At 49.7% G+C, this 20,530-nt stretch overlaps 1 protein-coding gene across 3 annotated transcripts in view; it reads right to left on the reverse strand.

Moving 5' to 3' along the window:
• Positions 1–2,057: 2,057 nt before the first annotated feature.
• PXYLP1 (2-phosphoxylose phosphatase 1) overlaps positions 2,058–20,530 on the reverse strand; it is a 70,578-nt gene continuing 52,105 nt past the window's right edge. For all 3 annotated transcript variants that reach the window (XM_080672202.1, XM_080672204.1, XM_080672203.1), the window contains exons 3-6: positions 16,005–16,163; positions 15,195–15,321; positions 9,188–9,327; positions 2,058–4,410 (exon numbers count right to left, since the gene is read on the reverse strand). In XM_080672202.1, coding sequence (XP_080528328.1) covers positions 3,473–4,410; positions 9,188–9,327; positions 15,195–15,321; positions 16,005–16,163 — 1,364 coding nt within the window. In that variant the 3' untranslated portion in view covers positions 2,058–3,472. The remainder of the gene's footprint in view (positions 4,411–9,187; positions 9,328–15,194; positions 15,322–16,004; positions 16,164–20,530) is intronic.

Consider the following 20,530-nt stretch of genomic DNA (forward strand, 5'->3'; position numbering starts at 1 on the left):
TAAAGGAAACAACCAGATAAAAATATTGTTAAGGAAAGCAAGTCATAGAATATATATAAAATGATTCCTATTTAAAAATTATACATTTCTGCATCTGCATGGAAAATTTCTGTAAGAATATCTGCCAGGCTCTCACAGTGTTCCCTCTGGAGGAGGGATTAGAAGAGAATTTCACTTAGAAGTTTTCAGCATTATTTGATTGTTTTCCAATGTGCATTGTGTTAATTTTAATCATAAAAAACAGAAAGCTGAATATACCCATGTACACACACTTGCTATGAACTAAGGCACTGAGCCCATTGCCCAGACACCAAGAATGAAATCCACTCAGCTCAGCTCAATGCTCAGTGTTTGTTTATGGAATGAAATGTCTTAGAACTTGATCCGAAGGAAGATATTTTAATGCTGTGCACATACAATGTCTTGGGAGGCTGTGTTGAGAAGCTGGAGCTGTATATTAAGAATAGTATAGCCCAGTGGTCGGCAAACTCATTAGTCAACAGAGCCAAATATCAACAGTACAACGATTGAAATTTCTTTTGAGAGCCAGATTTTTTAAACTTAAACTTCTTCTAATGCCACTTCTTCAAAATAGACTCGCCCAGGCCATGGTATTTTGTGGAAGAGCCACACTCAAGGGGCCAAAGAGCCGCATGTGGCTCGCGAGCCTTGGTTTGCTGACCACTGGTATAGCCCAGCCGCGGTGGCTTAGTGGTTGAGCATCGACCTATGAACCAGGAGGTCACGGTTCAATTCCTGGTCAGGGCACATGCTTGGGTTGTGGGCTGGATACCCAGTGTGGGGCGTGCAGGAGGCAGCCGATTAATGATTCTCCCTTATCATTGATGTTTCTCTCTCTCTAGTAAAAATAAGAAAGAATAGTATATAAATGTGTAATCATTATGTTGTATACCTAAAACTAGTGTAATATTGTATGTGAACCATAATTTAAAAAATAAAAATTTAAAAATCTGGGGGAGGGGGAGGGAAGAACACAGATTGTGATCTGTTGAATGAGGAAGCACGAGCCACCCCCACGGAGGCAGCAGGTAGCTCCCCCAGCATCCAAGCGCCCACTTTCGGGAAGTGAAACCCACCCACGGGTTGTTTTGATTGAAGGCGCAGTTTCAATACATCCACACAAAGGAAGTAGTCACAAGATTTATTACTTACAGATCCCAGTTAGGGGGATGCCACTGAGCTGGGGGAATGGCAGTCCTCCATCCGGGTCATGTGCAGCAGGAGGCAGAGAGCAGCGGAGCAAACACCTATGGCTTATAAGGTGGCTGGGGCGGGGGCCACTCACCCTTTGCAGGCTTAACTCTAAGCGGTTATTTTCAGAGGTGCCATGGAAAAGGAAAGCGGGAACTGACGATGGGCGTCCCAAGCTCAAGTTCTTACCTAAGTGTCCGGACTCTGGGTGTGAGCAGGGCTGCCATGTTGTGAAAGGCCGTGGCAACAATTCAGAAAAACAAAGCTGTTTTCCTCAAAGGTTGTTTTTCTCACCACAGAGGCAAAACCTGTATCTACACTTTCAATGTGGGCTCTTATCCAAAATATTTACCTTTACCAACAGATGTTACAAATTAATTTTTAAAACATCTTCTGATTCAATTCTATGTTCTTCAAGCTGTGTTTAGCAGCTCTAATGCAAATACTGCGAGAGAGAGAGAGAAAAAAAACACCTGTTTAGGCTTTAATACTCCAGAGACAACACAAGATGGTCAGCAATAATAGAAGCAGGTAAGATAAATGTTCACCTAGCCCTAGGCCACCAGCTGGGACACGTCCTCCTGGCCCAGTGAGCTCGCTGCTGCCCTGAGAGAAGGAAGCAGGACGTCCCTTTCCGTTGTCCCTGCTGGGCCCAGCGCAGCCTGTCAGCGGCCACAGCGCGCCACGGGGGCCTGGCCCTCCCTTCCCCACATGTGCTGTAGAGTTTTCTAATTTAGCACATTTTTATTTATACACAAATAAAGGATAAATCTTAAAAATACTGGCACTCACTTGAAAAGAACCAGAGTGACTTAGAGGTACAAACCGTTAGTGGCACGTACAAGTATTCATCAAAATTTATTCATAGAAACATGTATTTAAACGCAACACTGGGTAAAAACAAAGAGAAATGAAGGGAATATCAATGACACCGGAGAACCTCACTTGCATGTTACATCTCTTCGCACAGAACTAGCACCATTAGTTCAGAAACCACAGATTTCATCATTGCTTCTAATATATAAAATACCTTATAAAGATTATTTAACTATCTAGTACCAAAGTTCTTCCAAAAACGTACTTAAAAATCAGTTAGAATGTACCTTTTGAAACTCACAAAAAGGGTTTAAAAGTTGATCCGATTCTACAGCTTGTCCAAGGGAATAAGCCATAATTCGTTTTATTGGAAGGAAGGGCCTGTATTCAGCTTCTGGCTCCCTTCTGAACACCAACCAGGGACAGCAAATGGGATATTACGTAGGAATCAGAGCACATCTAAAACTGGTCTCAGAAAATATCTTCCTAGACTATAAAAATACCAAGTGGAATACAAAAATTTCAGCATATACAGCAAATAGACGACAGCAGACACATGTTTAAATCACCCTTAAAACTATCATACCACAATCATCATGAACATCAAGTATTATTCTGACAACTTTTCTGTGATTCCTTCTGATTCAATGTGTATTTCCCTTTGTTTTGTTATAACAGATACAGGCCAAATTCTGTGTTTCTAGCAGAAGTGACTGGAGGCACCGCTGAATAATTCTTGGCATCCACCCGGTTCTCAAAGTGCTGAGAGTGCAATTGTAGGAGAGCCTGTGTTTTAGATCAGGCGCCAGCAAGCGCCAGCCCCAGGGCCACGCCTGACGGGCGGCCTGTTTTGTGCGACCTGTGCACGCTTTGCGTACTGTCTGTGGGTGCGTTCCCGTGACAAGGGCAGAACGAAATGGCTGTGACAAGAGACTGGCTGTGGCTTTCTGGCCTGCACGGTCTAAACTATGTACTCTCTGGCCTTGTACAGAAGAAGTCTGTCAAGCCCTATTTTACATAAATTACTTGGGGAAATTTTTCACTGAACAAGGATACAGTAAGATGGTCCCAGGTTAAGAACATTTGGGCTGTGGCTTGCTGGTCCCATTGTACAGTAAGTACCACGGCAGGTCAGAAGAATATGCATGTGGGTTGGCAACTTTGAGCATTAAAATAGTCTGGCATAGTAAGCAAAGTCTGGCTATGATAAAGTACCTTCCTTTTTTCTGTGAATTGGCCATTGTGTTATCAAGTAACGCCCGAACCCGAATTCAACAATGTACTCATTGTTCAACCGAAGCCATCCGTGTGGCTCCCGAGCACAGTTCCTAGCCACGAAAATCAATAACCTCGTACCCTTAGTGAAGGCTGGAACTACAAGTGTACCTTTCCCATCCCTCTGCTTCGACACAGATTCTGTAAGGGCTGGACTCTGCGCCTCCTACTAGAATCCTTTCTGGTGACAGGCATCGTAATAATTAGTGCTGCCAGTGCCCAGGGCCTCCAGCATGTCCCTCCTGACAAAGCGGACCAAGCTGTCGAGGGGGCACATGGGCTTGGGCCAGCGCTGGCGGTGGTCCTGGCAGAAGGAGGTGTGGAACGTGACGTCGACACCGTTGTAGAGAACCCGGACGGCGTGCTCCCGGGGCTTTTCCCTGTCTTGCCAGAGCTCAAAGATCAGCCTGGCCGCGAACCTCGGGAACCTGGCTTCCGTCAGGCCCAAGGCGCTGAGGACCGGGGACAGAGTGACGTCGTGCGCAGAATAGAGGGCGAAGACCTCTTCTCTCCTGCCCTCGGCGGCTCGCAGCATGCGGCCAATGGTCTGGTTCAGGATGGGGTGGGCGCCCAGGAGCGCATACCCCAGATACAGTTTCTTCTCCCGCCTCTCCCTCTCGTCCTCGATCTGATGGGTCTTGATCACCTTGAAGTGCTCCATGTCAATGCAGCCGTCTCTGGTGCAGGGGAAGCTGAGGTTGTGGCAGAAGTGGCAGAGCAGGGAGTCGATGGGGTTGGCGGCCCGCAGCTGCTTGGTGGGGATGTCCACGATCTTGGCCATCTCCCCGTAGGCCCGCTCCAGCTGGCTGTTCTTCAGGCGTAAGAGGTACTGCCGGCGCTGCTCCTTTTCCAGGTAGTGATTTCTCACAGGGCAGTAGCAGTTCCCGGAGCAGAACAGAGCGCTGGGCTGGTGCCTGAAATAAACCTTCTTCCAGTCAAAATCGGGGAGAAAGCCATACAGCAGGGCCAGCCCGCTTTGCAGCGTCCGGCTTTTCCCCGTGGTCTCTAAGTAGAGCTGGTCGGGGGACCAGTCACCGGGCAGGAGTTTGTGTTTCTTTAGGTAGATGTCCCTCAGCAGCTGGCCATTCTGCAGATGTTGCACGACTCCTGAAACAGAGCGACACAAGCTTTCCTGACCGGCAGCTCAGCCAAGAGAACGGCCAGGGGAAGGAGTCAGCGCCCTGCTCCGGACACCTTCGAACAGGGTGAGATCATGTGATCGAGCCTGCCGCCCACTGCGTGGAAGCTGTGAGAATGGGTTCACGCCAGCCTGACGGGGGGGCACCTTGGAGTTACCCACGAAGGGACGAGCCGAGGGAGCCCTGTCCTGGGGACCCACAGCCTTTCTGGGGAGCACAATGACCGTCTGCTTCAACACCCCCTGTAGACCAGCCCCTTCCCTGTGGGAGACCCTGTGCCTGGCAGGCCTCGGATGGAAGGAGTCACCCGCTGGGTGGGTGCCCAGGCTGTAGGTGTCACAGGTCTAAGGAGAGCTTTGTCCCTGGGCCCAGGGACATGGCATTCCTCAGCCTGCAGGGAGAACTCCGGGAACTCAATCAGGAAGAGAAAAGGCCGCTTGCTGGCTGCTTGGTCCTCTCGGTGCTGGGACGTTCCCTCTGCCAACATTTAGGTACGTTCTGCCTAACCTTGCTCGGGCTTTACCAGCTCGTCCATAAGGACACTCTCTCTGAACGAATATGGAACGATCTCCCAGATACACAGAGAGAATGTGCGGAAAAAAGCAAAGTGCCTAACAGTATGTTTTTATGCTCCTTTTAAATAAAAATGGGGGGCCCTGGTTGGTGTGGCTCAGCTGGTTGGAACATCATCCCATACATCAAAAGGTTGCGGGTTCGATCCCCGGTCGGGGCCCATTTGGAAGGCAACCGGTTAATGTTTTTCTCTCACATTGATGTCTCTCTCTCTCTCTCTCTCTCTCTCTCTCTCTCCCTCCCTCTCTAAAATCAGCAAATAAAAATGGGGGGAAATAAGAATGTATATTTGCAGTTGTCTGTGCTCTGCATAAAGAAACTTGGGAAGGATGCACAAGAAACTGATCTCAATGGTTACCTGGGAATGATGGGGGCACAGAAATGGTGTGGCTGGAACATGGGTAGGAGCAAGAATTTCAAGTTTACCTTTAAGATGTTTTAGTGTTGAACCACAGTACAGTAACAATGGCCTTTTTTTAAAAAAAAAAAAAAAAAAAGCCTTCTCTTCAAGCAAGAGAAGGTAATCCAAGATAAAGCAAGCTCGCCTGCCAGCCAATGGGATGCAATTTCAGTAACAAACATGCATTGTCTGAGAGTGGGAACCATATGCAGGCCCCATGACCAGCCGTATCATTTACTCAGATGCCCACACAGTTTGAACAGCTCCACCACCAAGATGAGACAACTTAAGGCTGAAATGCAGAGGCAGAGGGCACTGTTGGCCCAGGAAGGGGAATAGCTCAGAAAACCCCCCAACAAAGGATGTCCTACTCTGAATGAAGAATATGGATTGAGAGCAGAATTCCCTCAGAGACTGGGGCTGGGACAAGCCTTAGCATTTCCAAAATGATTTGCAAAATAAGGCAAACCTTGAGTGACAACATTAAGAACCTGTATCTGGGCCTAGTTCACCTCTGGGCCTACCTCACCTTCTCAGCTACATATATTGAAGGTAGAGTGCTTACTGCGGGCCAGACCTTTCTCCTTTAATCCTCACAAAAAGCCCGTAAAGGCTTATGATTCCCCTCATTTCCCTTATTTTCTAGGTGAGGAAACGGAGGCCCTTCACGGTTGAGAAGTAGCAGATCTGAGCCCCCATCTGGCCCCAACCTTGTGTTCTTAGTCCCTTGTCACAGTCCCTACATTTTCATGCAGAAATACTAAGTTCTAGCCATTGAAGACTTCTTATACTCTCCAAACGCAGCCTGCTATTCCTGCCTTTGTTCCTGCCCTTCACCCTCCTCTGCCCAGAGAAACCCCCATCCTGCACCTGGCTCCACTCCTGCCTTCCCTGTGGTCTTCCTTCTCCCTCCCCCCAGGTTCCATGAACAACTCCTTCGGTTCCCACAGGCCGCTGGACCTCTGGGCCGTTAGCAGCGTTCACTGAGCCTCCTGCTGTGCGAGGCACTTTCCACGTGCTATCGCATTTCACTCACCACTAGCCCTGTCCGGAAGGTATCAGCCCCATTTTACGGGGCTGTCTATCCTCCAGAGACTGTGTTTATCCTATACGACCCTGCGGCCTGCAGCAGTAGGCTGGTCTCCCTGCGCCTCGTCCCACTGCAGCTGAGGGGTCCGCTAGGACAGGCAGGGGAGCATCTTACTCACCCAGGCCCCACCCCTCCCCCACACTCAACAGCTGCCAAAGCACCTTGAGCAGAGCAGGCCCGTGATCAGTCTGTTCTTACGTAGTCTCTGCAGGTGCCAAAGTGTGCCAGTGACAAATGACTGCTCTAACAGCGAGGCTTTCTTAAAATAAAATTTAAAATAGAAGATGAAATTGGCCATTAAGAGAGAATAAGGGAACAGGAGCAAACAATACTGCAAAAATAATTTCTAGAGTAATGCTAATTTACTAGTAGAATATTATAATGATGATAATAAATCAATGAGAAGAAAGGTCAGAATGAACGACTATCTCTAAGTGTGTGACCGCCTCAGGCCCCTCCCCCCGCCACTCTTCTCAGGGGCAGCCCCTGGACCCAAAGGCTGGGTCCCACTCTCAATGCACAGTCACTCTGACCTCTTGCCAGGTGATGGCCCTGACCCTCAAGGACCCCTTCAGACTCTCTCTCTCACGAATGTGGACTTGCCAGCCCATCTGTGGGTGTGGCTAGGACTGTCACTGTTGACAGACACCCAGCAAAACCACGGAGGCAGCGACAGGCAGACTTTTTATTCCCGGCTCCAGTCTCCGGAGGCCTGCTCGTGTTCTTGCCCTCACCGTCGTGAGTCACTGTGAATCCTCACGATAATGTCCCTTTTGTGCTTGAGTTGGTTTCTGTTACTTGCAACCAGAGTCTAAGCAGTGGTTCTCAGCAAGCCTGGGTCTGCCCTCAGGGAGGGTTTGGCGGCTGAGCTGTCACAATAATACGGGCAATAATGTCCCTGACACCCAGCGGGTGGTGGCCAGGGGGCTGGACAGCCTTCACAAGGAACTGTTCTCGGTCCCATAGAACTTCTGAATGTATCGTAAGACATTCCCACACGTGAAAAATCTGTTTATATAGCCTGGAACCCACTTAAAAAAAATATTGTTATTGATTTCAGAGAGGAAGGAAGAGGGAGAGAGAGAGAGAAACATCAATGATGAGAATCATTGATCGGCTGCCTCCTGCCCGCCCCCTACTGGGGATTAAGCCCTCAACTCAGCATGTGCCCTTGACCAGAATCGAACCCGGGACCCTTCACTGAGCCAAACCAGCTAGGGCGAACCCACTTTTTTTTTTTGAATCTATAAACACAGTCATTTTTGCATAACATTAACATCCAATGACTTTCCAAGAAACAAGATATTAATTGAGGGACACTTGTATTTTGTTTTGATCAGAACTTGTAAAAAAAAACATGTTCCAACACTTGGTATTAAAGTCACCAATACACCTCTCAGTCAGTCTGCACTGGTAGCTGTCAGTCAGCAACCTATTTTTACGTGTAAGCAACTGATTCCAGTTTCTAGTGTAGGTGTGCGCAAGCATTTACACCGAGGCACACAGAATTCTGTAACAAATTAGTTTCCTTTTCCCCTCCTTTATATTATAGTTAGGGTCTCTGATATATTTTAAGATTATATATGTAGAAAGATTATATTATATTCAAATTTCACTTGAGGATAGTTAAGGGAGCACCCTCGCTTGTTAATAAAAGGGGTGCTGGATCTGGTAGGATGACTCCTGTTTTAATCCAAATGCAGAATGTGTATGCGTGGAACTAATTATCAAAAGCTTTTGAAAAAACTCCTTCTCCAAGGCTGGCCCTCCAGGGCCTTCAGCTTGCCCCTCCCTCTCTGCCACTCACTACCATTCTCCCAGCGACAGGACAGAGACCTTCCACCCATCAAAGCTGAGGTCCCACGATGCTGGGGAACAAGAAGACAGAGCATGGCCAATAGGTCTTCCCGTTTCTTCCAAAAAAGCTGGGACCAACAGAGGTCCTTTGAGGTCCCAGATTGAAGTAGGAAACTGGAAGCTCCTGGGAACCCACCAGTTCTTTCTCTTCCCTACAAAGGTGATCCCACAATTAACTCACCGACGACTCTGACAGTGAACTGGCTGCACCACAGTACAAACAGAGCTGCAAGAAAACGGTGGTCTGACCGAACCAAACTCCGCACTCCGCAGGGATCTGCCCTGTGTTTCTCCCTGAGGCCTGGCACACTGAAACTTACCAGGTGTATTGCTTGAAGTATCTGAGAACATGGGATTAATTGTATAAATTATGGCCCAGCCACAGTGGGATAATATGTAGCAATCAGAGATGGTGTTGTTGATGAATAGGGAAGGATGATCACAATATACTAAGTGAAAACGTGGGTAACAAAATAGTGTGTTTAGTAAGATACCACTGTGAGTATGCACTCACGCACATGCACGCACATGCACACACATGCATGAACACAGAAAGAAAGATAACTAATTACTTTGGTGGAATTATGGGAGCTATTTTTCTTCCTTTTGCTTGTCATTCCTAATTTCTCTTCCATGAACATATACTGCCTTTGTAATAACAAAAACGTTATTATTTTTATTTTTTTTAGAAATCAGATGTTAATGAGGATGTTGGTGGACTCAGAGCTGTGGAGTGCCAGTCCTTATTTCCCTACGAGCCCACAGCGTCTGGCCCAGGAGCATTCGCTCTCCGCTCTCAGTGTGTGCGAGTGGTGTCACACGTACCTGTCTGTGTGAGCTCTCCCATCTCACAGAGCGGGTGATTGGGGAAAAGAGGCAGGGAATGTAAGGGGCTTTCGAAAGAGGCTCCGGATCCCTTTGACATGTGACTAACGAAAGCTTCCAGCTTCGGGTGATACGGTTTCCTAAAGAGACAACAGAGATCTGGAGGTCAGTACACTCCGAAGCAGTCTGCGATGGTTTCAGCTTCACAAATAAAACCCCAAGAGTGTGCCCTTCCTCTCCCACAAAGGCAATCGCTCAATCACTTTTACATTCCAATTTCGTTATTACTCACCCACCGATGGCTACGCATAACCCACTCTGCAAGGCCAGCCGAGCACTCTCCTCTGCTGAAGTGCCCATCACGTTGGGAGTCAGCTTTGCCCTCCACTGTCGGTTCCCAACCTGCGCCCCTCCAGGCTCCCTCTCCAGACACCATGCCTATGCTGGGAGTCCTCGATCTGTCCCTCCCCTGCCCACACAGGCCACCTGTCCCCCCCCCCCCCCCCCCCGCTTCCTGCAAACGTGTCCTCCACGGGCTGCACACCTCTCTCCTGCATCCCTGCAGCCACCAGCTGGGTTCCGGCTCAGGCAGCTTCTGTCTGGATGGCACGGGTTCCTCTTTGGATTACCTGCAGCCTATTCCTGCCCCTCTCATCAGCCTTCTCCACTGCCAGTGCAATCTCCTTAAAAGGCAACCCCGACTCATCACTGCCCTTCCACATGCTGCCTTCTGGAAGGGGCCACGCGTGCCTGTTGGTCTGCTCTGGCCCCACCTCGCGTTGAGGCTCAGGGCTCCCCAGCCCTTTCCACTCTAATGCTGAGCTCTGGACACACACAGCCACCAACCGACTTCTGTTCCCCCAACACACTTGTTCTTTCACGCTTCCAAGACTTCCCACATGCTGCCTCTTCCTCCTTAAAAACCGCACCCTGGTCCGGCCAGTGTGGCTCAGGGGTTGAGTGTCAACTCATCAACCAAGAGATCACTGGTTCTATTCCAGGTCAGGGCACATGCCCAGGTTGTGGGCTAGGTCCCCACTAGGGGGTGTGCAGGAGACAGCCAATTGGTAATTCTCATCAATGTTTCTATTTCTCTATCCCTCTCCTTTCCTCTCTAAAATCAACGAAAACATATTTTTTTAAAAAACAACCCACCCCAACCTTTACCTTGGTAACTCTTAATCCTTAACTTATCTGACCTCTGGAAAGGCTCTTTTGAAGAAAATTAACTGATTAAGATAACCGAGATCTCTATAGCTCTCTACAATTCACTATGTATTTTGCACACACAATATGTATTTCATGTGGGGTGGTCACAAATAGCAAAACAATAACAACACCGGTATGTTTATGAGACCTGACTTTTTTTAATATTTCTCCCATGAAGTACATGTGGTAAATCAAGATTTAATTTATCTTTCTAGTCACCAATACACAATTTCCCTGAATAATGAAATGACCTATGAATATATACATATTTTCTCTGAATAATGAAATGACCTATGAATATAGACACAATTCCTCTGAATAATGAGGTGACTTATGAATATTTACACCTTTTCTTTGAATAGTAAAATGGCCTATGAATGTGTATACATTTTCCAGCTGAACAGAAGCGGATAGACTAGTCCCCGCTAAACCAAATCAGCATGAAAAGCAGCAAAGAGAAATTGTTCTAATGGTCGACCCCTGCTGTTGAAAGCCCAATTAACATTGACAATGCTTTTAAAATGGCTACCAGAATGGGTTTAATATCTTTCAAAAACATAAAGCTAAAAAAAAAAAATCCATCTTTCATAAAATAGGCTTTGGAACTAGAGAATGCTAATCCTGTCGTACAGGACGGTCAGGTCATTTACCCTGGCCTGTGCCGGGCGGGGCTGTCTCTGCATGCAGACAGAGGGTGTGCTTTTCATCCGGAGGCTGAAACGTATAAATATTTGCAAACTCGGAAATAAAATTTCCAACTGATCACGAGGCTGCCGATAGGAATGCACATAAACGAAGGCCGTCAACAGGAGGCAAATGCTCTGCTGCGAGCCACTCCTTCCGGTTGGTGATGTCTGAGGATCTGGGAGAGCGTGGCTGCCAATTTTAGAAACAGGATTTCAAGACTGAAAGTGTTTGCTGAGATGTCCCGGGTTTTCAGGGAATCCGACTGCTTAATGAGGTGTCTGTTTCTAACGGCATTCATGAAAACTTGCTTTTGGTAGGGCGAGATGAGGACTCACAGAAGAAAAACTTCACTTACGGAAGAGAAGACAAATGGCTGATGTGCTATCCCAAGGCCCCCTGAGGGCAACCACCTTCTTTAAATCCTTAGGAGCCCATTCTCCCCTTCACGCCTCCTGTTCAGCCAGGGACTGGTTTTACTGTTACTCAGACATGCCCAGCTCTCCCAGCCTCAGGCCTTTTGCACACACCGTTCCCGCCATCTGGAACACGCTTTCCCCAGATCCTCCCGGGGCCGGCTCCTTCACTTCATTTAGGTGCCTGCTCACATGCCACGTCCTGCTACATGAGCCAGGTACATGTGACAGCACCTGGCACACGACTTGCATTTAAGAATAAAATTCACTGAATAAAAATATTGATTTATTTTTTTCTTCTTTGGGTGTAGAAAAGAGTATCAAATTCATATTCATGAATGCAAAAGAAACCATTTACTAAACATAGCAATGGCTAATAACCTTACTGCTGGCTAAACATAGTCCCGTGAGGGTAAAAAGAGCACCTCTGTCATGAGGCACAGGGCATTCACGCAGACACAGCTTCTACTACCAAGACTCAGGGAGCCACGCAATGTGTCGTGGTGAAGGGGAACGCTGGGGTGACCGACTTGCACGGACATCCAACTCCTCGCTGTGCACGGCCCAGACATCCCCTCCCACTGGACTGCAGTAACGGCCACACTCCAGGACTCACGGCCTTTTAGGAGGCCATAAAAATGAGTAATTCCTGAAGCTGAACTAGCACCTGGGGAGGCAGCAGGCACTGCTGGTGACCCCAATCCCACAGTCCCAGGGGATTCAGAGGCCTGAAGTGGATTCTAATGGCTGGGAGTCCTGTCCGCTCTTATGAATGGACATTTATTGTTTTTATTTAAAGATGGACTTAATTAAATGACATGAATTAATTAAACATGCATGCCCCACCCACTTTCTGCAAAGGACTTAAAAAAGTAGATTCTAAAAATACAGAATATTTGATCAAACTAGGCCACAAGATCAAGGCCAGGGACAAGGAAGGCAGAGGCAGCCAGGGCAGCTGGTCCCCAGAAACTATGCCTCTCAAATGGAAGCCCCAGAAACGGCCCTATCTGTGCATCCTGCCATCGCCCTGACAGAACGAGGGGCCCTGGCACCTGTCCTGGCTCCATGACCACGGCCACTCGGGAGGAAGAGACGCTGGCCCTAGGAGACCTGCAGGCTGCTGTGCTAAATGACACGTCACCCCCTTATCAAGCTCTTAGCATGGACCAGGCTCAGGGCCTCGCTCTCCCACCTCAGTCAGACGTCACAAGGGCGTGGGAAGGGAGGCATCACTGCCCCCGTGTTCCAGGTCTGCACACTGAGGCTCAGAGAGCGCAGCGATCTTCCCTACACACACAGGCTAATCGGCCTCACAGGACTCCGTGCTGAGACTTCAATCTGATAGGAGCACACGACAGGCAATTATGACTTATGATTCTCACTTAGATCCTGAATTCATTCTGCCACCAAACTCGTCCAACAACTATTACATGCCAGGCTCGAGCTGGGCATGGATGATACAGGAAGGAGTGAGACCCAATGCCCGGGAGAAGCTGGTGATGGGGGGAGGGCAGAGACAATCACGCTGGGAAGACAAGCTGTAAAGTGCCAGGCTGCACGGGGGGAGGCCCTGCACGCTGCCAAGTGGCCCTGCCCAATGGCCCGTTTTCTGGGAACGACCAGAATGGCCCCAGAGCTTCAAGTGCCCAGGGACCTTCTAGCAACAGTGACTGACCCCTCGTCTGAGCCGAGCCTCTCAAATTCTCACTTCTGAGAAGTGGAAGCGCAGACAGAGAAAGAGGACCAGAAGCCGCAAGGAGCCAGGGATAAAGCAGGGCGCTGTCCATGAGTCCTGGAGGCTGTCTTGGGTCCGGCCAGCTCAGAGGCCCAGGAGCCTATCTGTGCCCGGGCTGTTCAAAGGGTGGATATCTAGCCAGCATGCAAAGGTAGGACTGTGCCAGCTGTTAACACAAAGAAACTTGGCTGTGCCCGATCTAGCAAACCCACGTCCCCAAGCTGCCTTCCCTGCACCCCACCCTGTGCCCTCCTCCCATTCTGGATGCTCAAGCCCAGTGGTAGGCAAACTCATTAGTCAACAGAGCCAAATATCAACAGTACAACGATTGAAATTTCTTTTGAGAGCCATATTTTTTAAACTTAAACTTCTTCTAACGCCACTTCTTCAAAATAGACTTGCCCAGGCCGTGGTATTTTGTGGAAGACCCACACTCAAGGGGCCAAAGAGCCGCATGTGGCTCGCGAGCTGCAGTTTGCCGACCACTGCCCTAGCCCATCCCCGTGGTCCAGGAACATAAGAATTAATGCCCAGCACAGCAAGTGACCTCCACCGTTGCCCCAGTGTTCAGGCCAGTTAAGGTCTGAGGATGAAATGTTTTGTTCGGAGACCATTCCCCCACGTGTCTTCCTGTCCAGTTTGCAGTGAGGCACTGGCTGTGCCTGATACAAGCCGAGGACCCATTCTCACACACAGGGAGAGGTTTCCTAGAGGGGCCAGCATCTCTGGGGGCCCCGAAGGAGCTGTGGGAGTGGGCCAAGCAGGCATGGGGGACCAGCAAGCCAGGTGGCAGGTGCAAAGGTGGGAATGGCAGGGGCAGAGGACCTCCACGGGAAGGCTGACCCAGAAGGCTGGAGAAGGGAGGAGGAGAGCCGGTGCCTGCGTGGCACCCTGACACGGGCTCTGGGACATGCCCCCAGGCTCGCTGAGCACAGAAAACACAAATACCCAGAGTGCGAGCATCACGACCTCCAGCAGGAAATGAAACAACACGGGAAAGCCTGCAGTCACACAGTATCTCATGTTTCCACCAAAGATGGTTCACGTCACCTTCTCCGTAACACTGGACAGTGAGACGGCCTGAGAGTCGAAGAGTTAACCTGAACCTCCCGGGTTCACACTGTGGCCCACATGGAAAGAACCGCCCCGGCTGCGGGGAGGGAATCCGTGGTTCCACCAGGCTGCCCGGGGCAGGCTGGCAACCAGGAGCATTCCATCGACATATCATCTTCCCCACTGAGCACTTCCCTCCGTCTCCTCTCCTCATTCAGCATATTCTGTGCGGGGTGTTACGTGTCCCCAGACACGTTTGCTGAGGCCTGGCCCATCACTTTTATTGCTAACTGTGCCTCCAGTTTTAGAGCCATGCCATTTCCATATGCACTGTTCCCACTCTTTTCAATTATTTTTCCTCCTAAGGGCTCTCAACCAAGAGCAGGCTGTCTCTACCCCTCTGGACATTTGAAGTAACATCATCCATTGATATGGCTTTGCAAGTAAACGACAGTGTTCTTTCCCCTCTATCATCTCACATACTCCTCACCCCAACTCTGCATGGTCAGCATCGCCATCCCATTTCAGAGACAGAAGACTGAGGCTCACAGAGACTAAGGGGCTTATTTGCTGCTCTGAATGGAATAGCTGAGCCAGGTCTGAGGACTCCTAACCCAGTGTTCACTGCACCACATCCAGCCATTTCTCAAACTGAAGAACAGCAGGTGGGAGAGTGGGCCTCAGACTGGCCAGGGCTTTATCTGCTGTGTGGCCTCACCTCTCTGTTTTCTCAACTGTGAGACGGCAGTAACATGCAGGATTGTTCTGAAGATCAGACTCTTGGTGAACTGCACTCACTCCATGACAGGTCACTCCCCATCCTGTCATCCGTTCCCCCATCAGCATCATGATTAAGACAGAGAGAACAGATTCTTGAAAGGAACTTTTTTTTTTAAGTGCAATTTACCTGTTAGCCACTAGAGTGCAGTCAATTTCTGGTCGCTTTGTTTTGGGAATGACATACAGTGGGTATCTGTCCCCATGTCGAATGAACACATGCACTGAGACCAGCTTAAAATGATGCGGAGCATGACCTGCGAGAGACAGACAGACATAAAGGGAGACAGATACATTGCATTGTTATCACTCAGAAGTGTCAATTCTTTTCACTGCACTAAAGTGAGGAGGGGTAACTGGGAGCAGGGTGCTGTGCTGGGGTCCGGGTGGGGTGCCTCTGAATAGACTCACTGGCAGGGCACAGGGACATGAGTGGGCTGGTTATGCCCCAGGCCAACAGAAGTCACAGGGAGGCTATGGTGGCCAGCTGGAGGCCAGGGAAATGTGGGCAGGAATATTCCTGTGTCCTCGCTCACATCCACAGACTACGGGAGGCCCAAAAACAGTAAACAGTGAACATATGTCTTCTTGAAATCTCTCATCAAACAAGGCAGGGCACAAAGAGAGTCAACATCATTCTTTGGTACACTCTCAAAAAAGCAAAATTCAACGTGGAAATCACATTTTCCCACACCTTTCCTGCAAGACACCAGCAGGACGTCCTAAGCCCCAGAGTGTCTACTCAGAAAAGCTGGGGGTGATGCACTAGAAGTGAGGAAGCTAAGACCTGGGAACTCACTCAAGGGCACAGCCTAGTGGCAGCTGCAGGAATTGCGCCGAGGTCGGGGCGCGCCTCACCACCAGGCTGTGCTGTGTGAAGAACCAGTTCCCAGAGGGGTGTCCGTCCAGGTACCAAGTTGGGCAGCGCGGGCAGGCCTACCTTCCATGCTGCGCTCGGCCACACTGGGAATGTTGCAATACAAGAGAGCTTCGTAAACCGGGTCCATCCCGGGGGGCTCCGTCACAGGGTCGGGCATGATTCTCTTTCGACTCTTGCTACTCACTCCATTCTTAGCTACGGACACCGGGATCAGGTGGACTGCAAGGAAAGTCAAGCAGGTCACGGCACGTGCAGTCACAGGTGGGCACCGAGCGTGGCTGGATTTTCACCTTGAATAACTGTTCTTTCCCTCAGCATAGACTTCAGCGTAGCAAGAAGTCAGCGTTCCCTCCAAGAACTGTTTCTCGAGCCCCCACTGTGCCTTGCCTCTTTCTCGATGCCATGACCCTCTGCTCACTAATAATTATGCGACATCAGTGGGGCCTCCCTCGCGGGGTGAAGAAAGAACTAACTTCATTCAAACGGATGACCTCCTTCCCAACACCCTTTGAATTCTAGTAAATACGAAGGAAGGAAACCACCACCTTTTGAGTATCTATGGAGAGCGAGGCATAGGTGTCTGACATGTCTCATTTAATACCATCTGCTGTGCACTCTGTGGCCCCAGAGCCCAATCCCAGCACTATGAATGTGTCCGGAAGGAGATGGCTCATCTCATGATGATTTGCTTCTTTTCATTTTTGTTTATTGTATTGATGGTCCCCACAAAATAGAGAAAAGGAGAGAAAGGCAGGGCCAGGACCTAGCCCACAAGCCCCTCTCTGTCCTGGGGCCTCAGGCCACCTCAGTTACTTCCCCAAACTCAGCGATCCACAGGGTCCGCAGGTAATGTTACAACCAGGTGTCTGCAGCCAGCTCGTTAGCTGGAAGTCATAGACTTGTTCAAAGGCAGGCCAGCGCCTTTCCTCCAGGGCACCAAGCCAATGCCCATGGTCTCTGGCTCATCTCCCCATGTCGGGGTCTGGCCAGGGCTGAGGACAAAAATCTAGCTGCATACCTGGCCTTCTTCATCCAGCTCTAGCCTTAAGAACCTGCTGTACGCAAGCCCTTTACAAGTGCCTCAAAACTGATTTTTTCCCCTTTAAATATGTTTTTATTGATTTTAGAGAGAAAGAGAGAAAAATTGATGAGAGAGAAACATCGATGGCTACCTCCTGCATGCTCCCTACTGGGGATTGAGCCTGCAACCCGGGCACGTGCCCTGACAGGGAATTGAAATGGTGACCTTTTGGTGCATGGGACGACACCCAACCAACTGAGCCACACCGGCCAGGGCTCAAAACTGACTTCAACAGAGCACTGTGGGGGCCCCCACCCCTGGGTCAGACTACCACCCCGCCTTTCCTTCGGTGGAGTGGCTCCTCCCCCGTGCCCGCTGCCTGGTGTGTGGGGAGGGGTGTCATGCTGCTCCTCCAGGACCCTGTGCTTGCCATGCTGACTGCTCCAGGGATGGGGGCCTGGCACGAGCCAACTGTGCCAATAAAGGCCCTTTCCAGAAAGGGGGGCTCCCGCGGGGAGAGTTCATTTCACAGGGCGTTAGGCAGCCTCCAGACCCCTGCCTCCTGCCGTCCGTGCCTTGAGCTGTCCCCACCATACCTGCGCATGCTGTTTAGTCACTCAGCTCTTGTCTGATCACTCAGACACCTGGCAGATTAAAGGCAGCTGTTGGGGACCCACAGGTGTCCAGTGAAGGTAAGCATGATGGGGCTGGAGTGTTGGCTCCACTCTGTCTCGATTGCTCTGGGCTCAGGTGTCCCACAAGTCACACCACTGACGGCACCAGAAAAGAGCAGAGGACCCCGGTGTGGCCCCGCCATCGGCTTTTACCCTCCTGGCTCCCGGGCCTGCCTCACCCTCAGTCTGAGCTGGTTGCCTCCTTGGGGGTCTGTAGTCACCTCTTCCTTGGGACTCCTCTTTTCCAGTGTCATCATAGCCTGTCCTCAGTCACCCCTGCCCCACAGCTGTCCATGGTTCTGAAGGCAGGGAGAAGTGTGGGGCTGGGGGCTCACAGTCGTGAAGACCTGGGGTCAGGTGCTGGCTCTGTTACTGCCTCACTGCGCGTGACCTCGGGCAAGCATTCCTGCCTGTTACGGATCATTTCCTTCATCTGTAAAATGGCCCCTAGTGCTGTCACCCGATTTCTCTAATTTCTTCCTCCCAGTAATCTACAGCTCCTCAGTTCCCTCTCCTTCACCCGCCTGCCAAGGAATAATGATTTGTTCTCACAGGCAATTCCCACAATTCCCTCAGTGCTCTTCAATCCACTAAGTTGCCTTAAATGCCCAATCTGTCTCTACCGTGCACTGAATATAAAAATGTCTGCGTGTAATTCTCAAGTATCAACCAGAACCACAACGCCAGAGCCCACAGCTCTGTTATTTGCCTCAGGTTATTTGTTTTGAAAGGCCTGGGTGGAAATCGGGTTTACAGGTAAAATGTGAAAATCAAATCCCCATCTGTACGTGCTGAGACATCTGGTTTTACACAGACAAGATGGAGCAGTCGAATCCACGGTTCCCACTGTGATCTACCCACTTTGGGCCACGACAGAAACCAGTCTTTTCTTGTTATCCTCATCCTTCATCACGCCCCGTTCCTCACTCGTGTTGCCTCATGGGGAACCAGGGTCAGAATCCAGTCAGTGCTTTGGGTGCCAGTGATGAGAGCCAGGAAATCACAACAGGGGTGACACCCGGGGCTGGGGGCTCAGCTCCTGCCCTAGGCTGTTCCCAAGCTCTTATCTCCTCTCTGCCCTCTGACATCTGCCACTGAGACCCAAGTCCACAGGACTGCCAGAGTGCAGAGGCAGAGCCCACCATGGCCTGCGCCCCAGCCCGTGTGCAGCCTCTCGGGGGGGCCCCTGACGACTGGCCTCGACCTAACGGGGTCCTCTGGGTTACATGATGCAAGCACCAAGGTCTCCAAATCATGACAGAAACTAGACATCACCAAGATTCCAGGACAGGACCTCACCCCCTCCCCACATAACTGTGGAGAGAATGTCAGCCTCCTTAACCATCTCAGGGCCTAGATCCCCTCTGCCTCGTCTTTGAGAATCTTATAAAAGATACTGCTCCTCACCCTGGAAAAAGGACCATATATGCAACTTTTGATTTTGATTTCTGGGGGTTCATGGGACCCCTGAAAACACATGAGACAATATGGACATCCGTGGACTCAGGCTAAGGACCCAAGCTCTCTGTGTGCACACCTGACTTCACCTCTTATTCAGGGTTCAGATTCTGCCCTCGTGGATAAAAAAGAAACAAAAACCTGTGGTATATATGTACCCTACACATATATGGAATATTACTCAGCCATAAAAATAATAAATCTTACCATTTGTGACAGCATGGATGGACCTCGAGGGCATTATGCTAAGTGAAATAAGTCAGCCAGAGAAAGACAAACACTGTATGATGTCACTTATATGTGGAATCTAGAGAACAGAATAAACTGATGAACAAAATAGAAGCAGATTCATAGAAACAGAGAACTGGTGGTTGCACTGGGTGAAGAGGTGAAGGGGCCAAGAAGCACAAATGGGTAGTTACAAAACAGTCACGGGGAAGTAAGCAAAGCATAGGAAATACAGTTAATGAGACATATTACAATAACTATGTATGGTGCCAGTTGGGGTACCGGAAATATCAAAAGGAACACTACGTAAAGTGTACGATTACCTAACCACTAAGCTGTACACCAGAAACCAATATAAAATAAAATGTAAAAAAAAAATTAAAAGAGTCTGCCCTTAAGCTCTAAATCCTGATCAGCTTCACACACTGCCCCCTCCAAACCCTTCGCTCAAGGGGGGGATAAGGGGGGCAGGGGGGCTGCTGTCAAGACCACGGAGGTCCACTCTGATGACCACCTGCTGCCCTCGACACGACTTTCTCTCTCTGTTAAAAATGCCATCATCTTGGAACAGGAGCTCCATGGCCAAGACAGCAGGGAGTGGGGTCCCGAGCTGGTCAGTGCGCGCAGTGACGCAGCTCCACCTGGGCAGGCTCCCCGTGCCTGGCTCGCCCCCTCCATGGTGACTGCCATGTAAACACGTCCTGGAGCTTTCTCTCCTAATCTGTCTCTCTTCATACAGCCTTGGCGATCTGCAAATACTCTCCTTAATTCACGATGACTTTCACTAACACTCTGTAGTTTTATGAGTTTATCTCCTCTAAATGGGAGATTCCCTTATCAATACTGCTGACTACACGTGCACACACAACACACACATGTATTCCCATGTAAAGTTAATACTGTATGACAAGCTTCCAAGTCGATGGAGATAGGTCTATGTAATCGCGGTATAAAGGATGCAGGAGTGTCTACTGTTGGACACTGGTTGCCTTCCCCCTTCTTCCTGTTATAAGCAAGGCCGCAATAAACACCTATTCTTAGGAGTAATTCTCTAAGATCAGAAACAAGAAAGAAAGAAAAGAAAAGAAATGAATTGGAGGGAGGGAGGGAGGGAGGGAGGCCACCTAGGAAGAAAAGAAGCAATGACCCACAGACACAATGTGTCCGAAGGCCCTGCTACATGATGTTCTCACCCCCTCCAGTGT

Source organism: Plecotus auritus, assembly GCF_963455305.1.
Source record: "Plecotus auritus genome assembly, chromosome: 6".
Classification (NCBI taxonomy): domain Eukaryota; kingdom Metazoa; phylum Chordata; class Mammalia; order Chiroptera; family Vespertilionidae; genus Plecotus; species Plecotus auritus.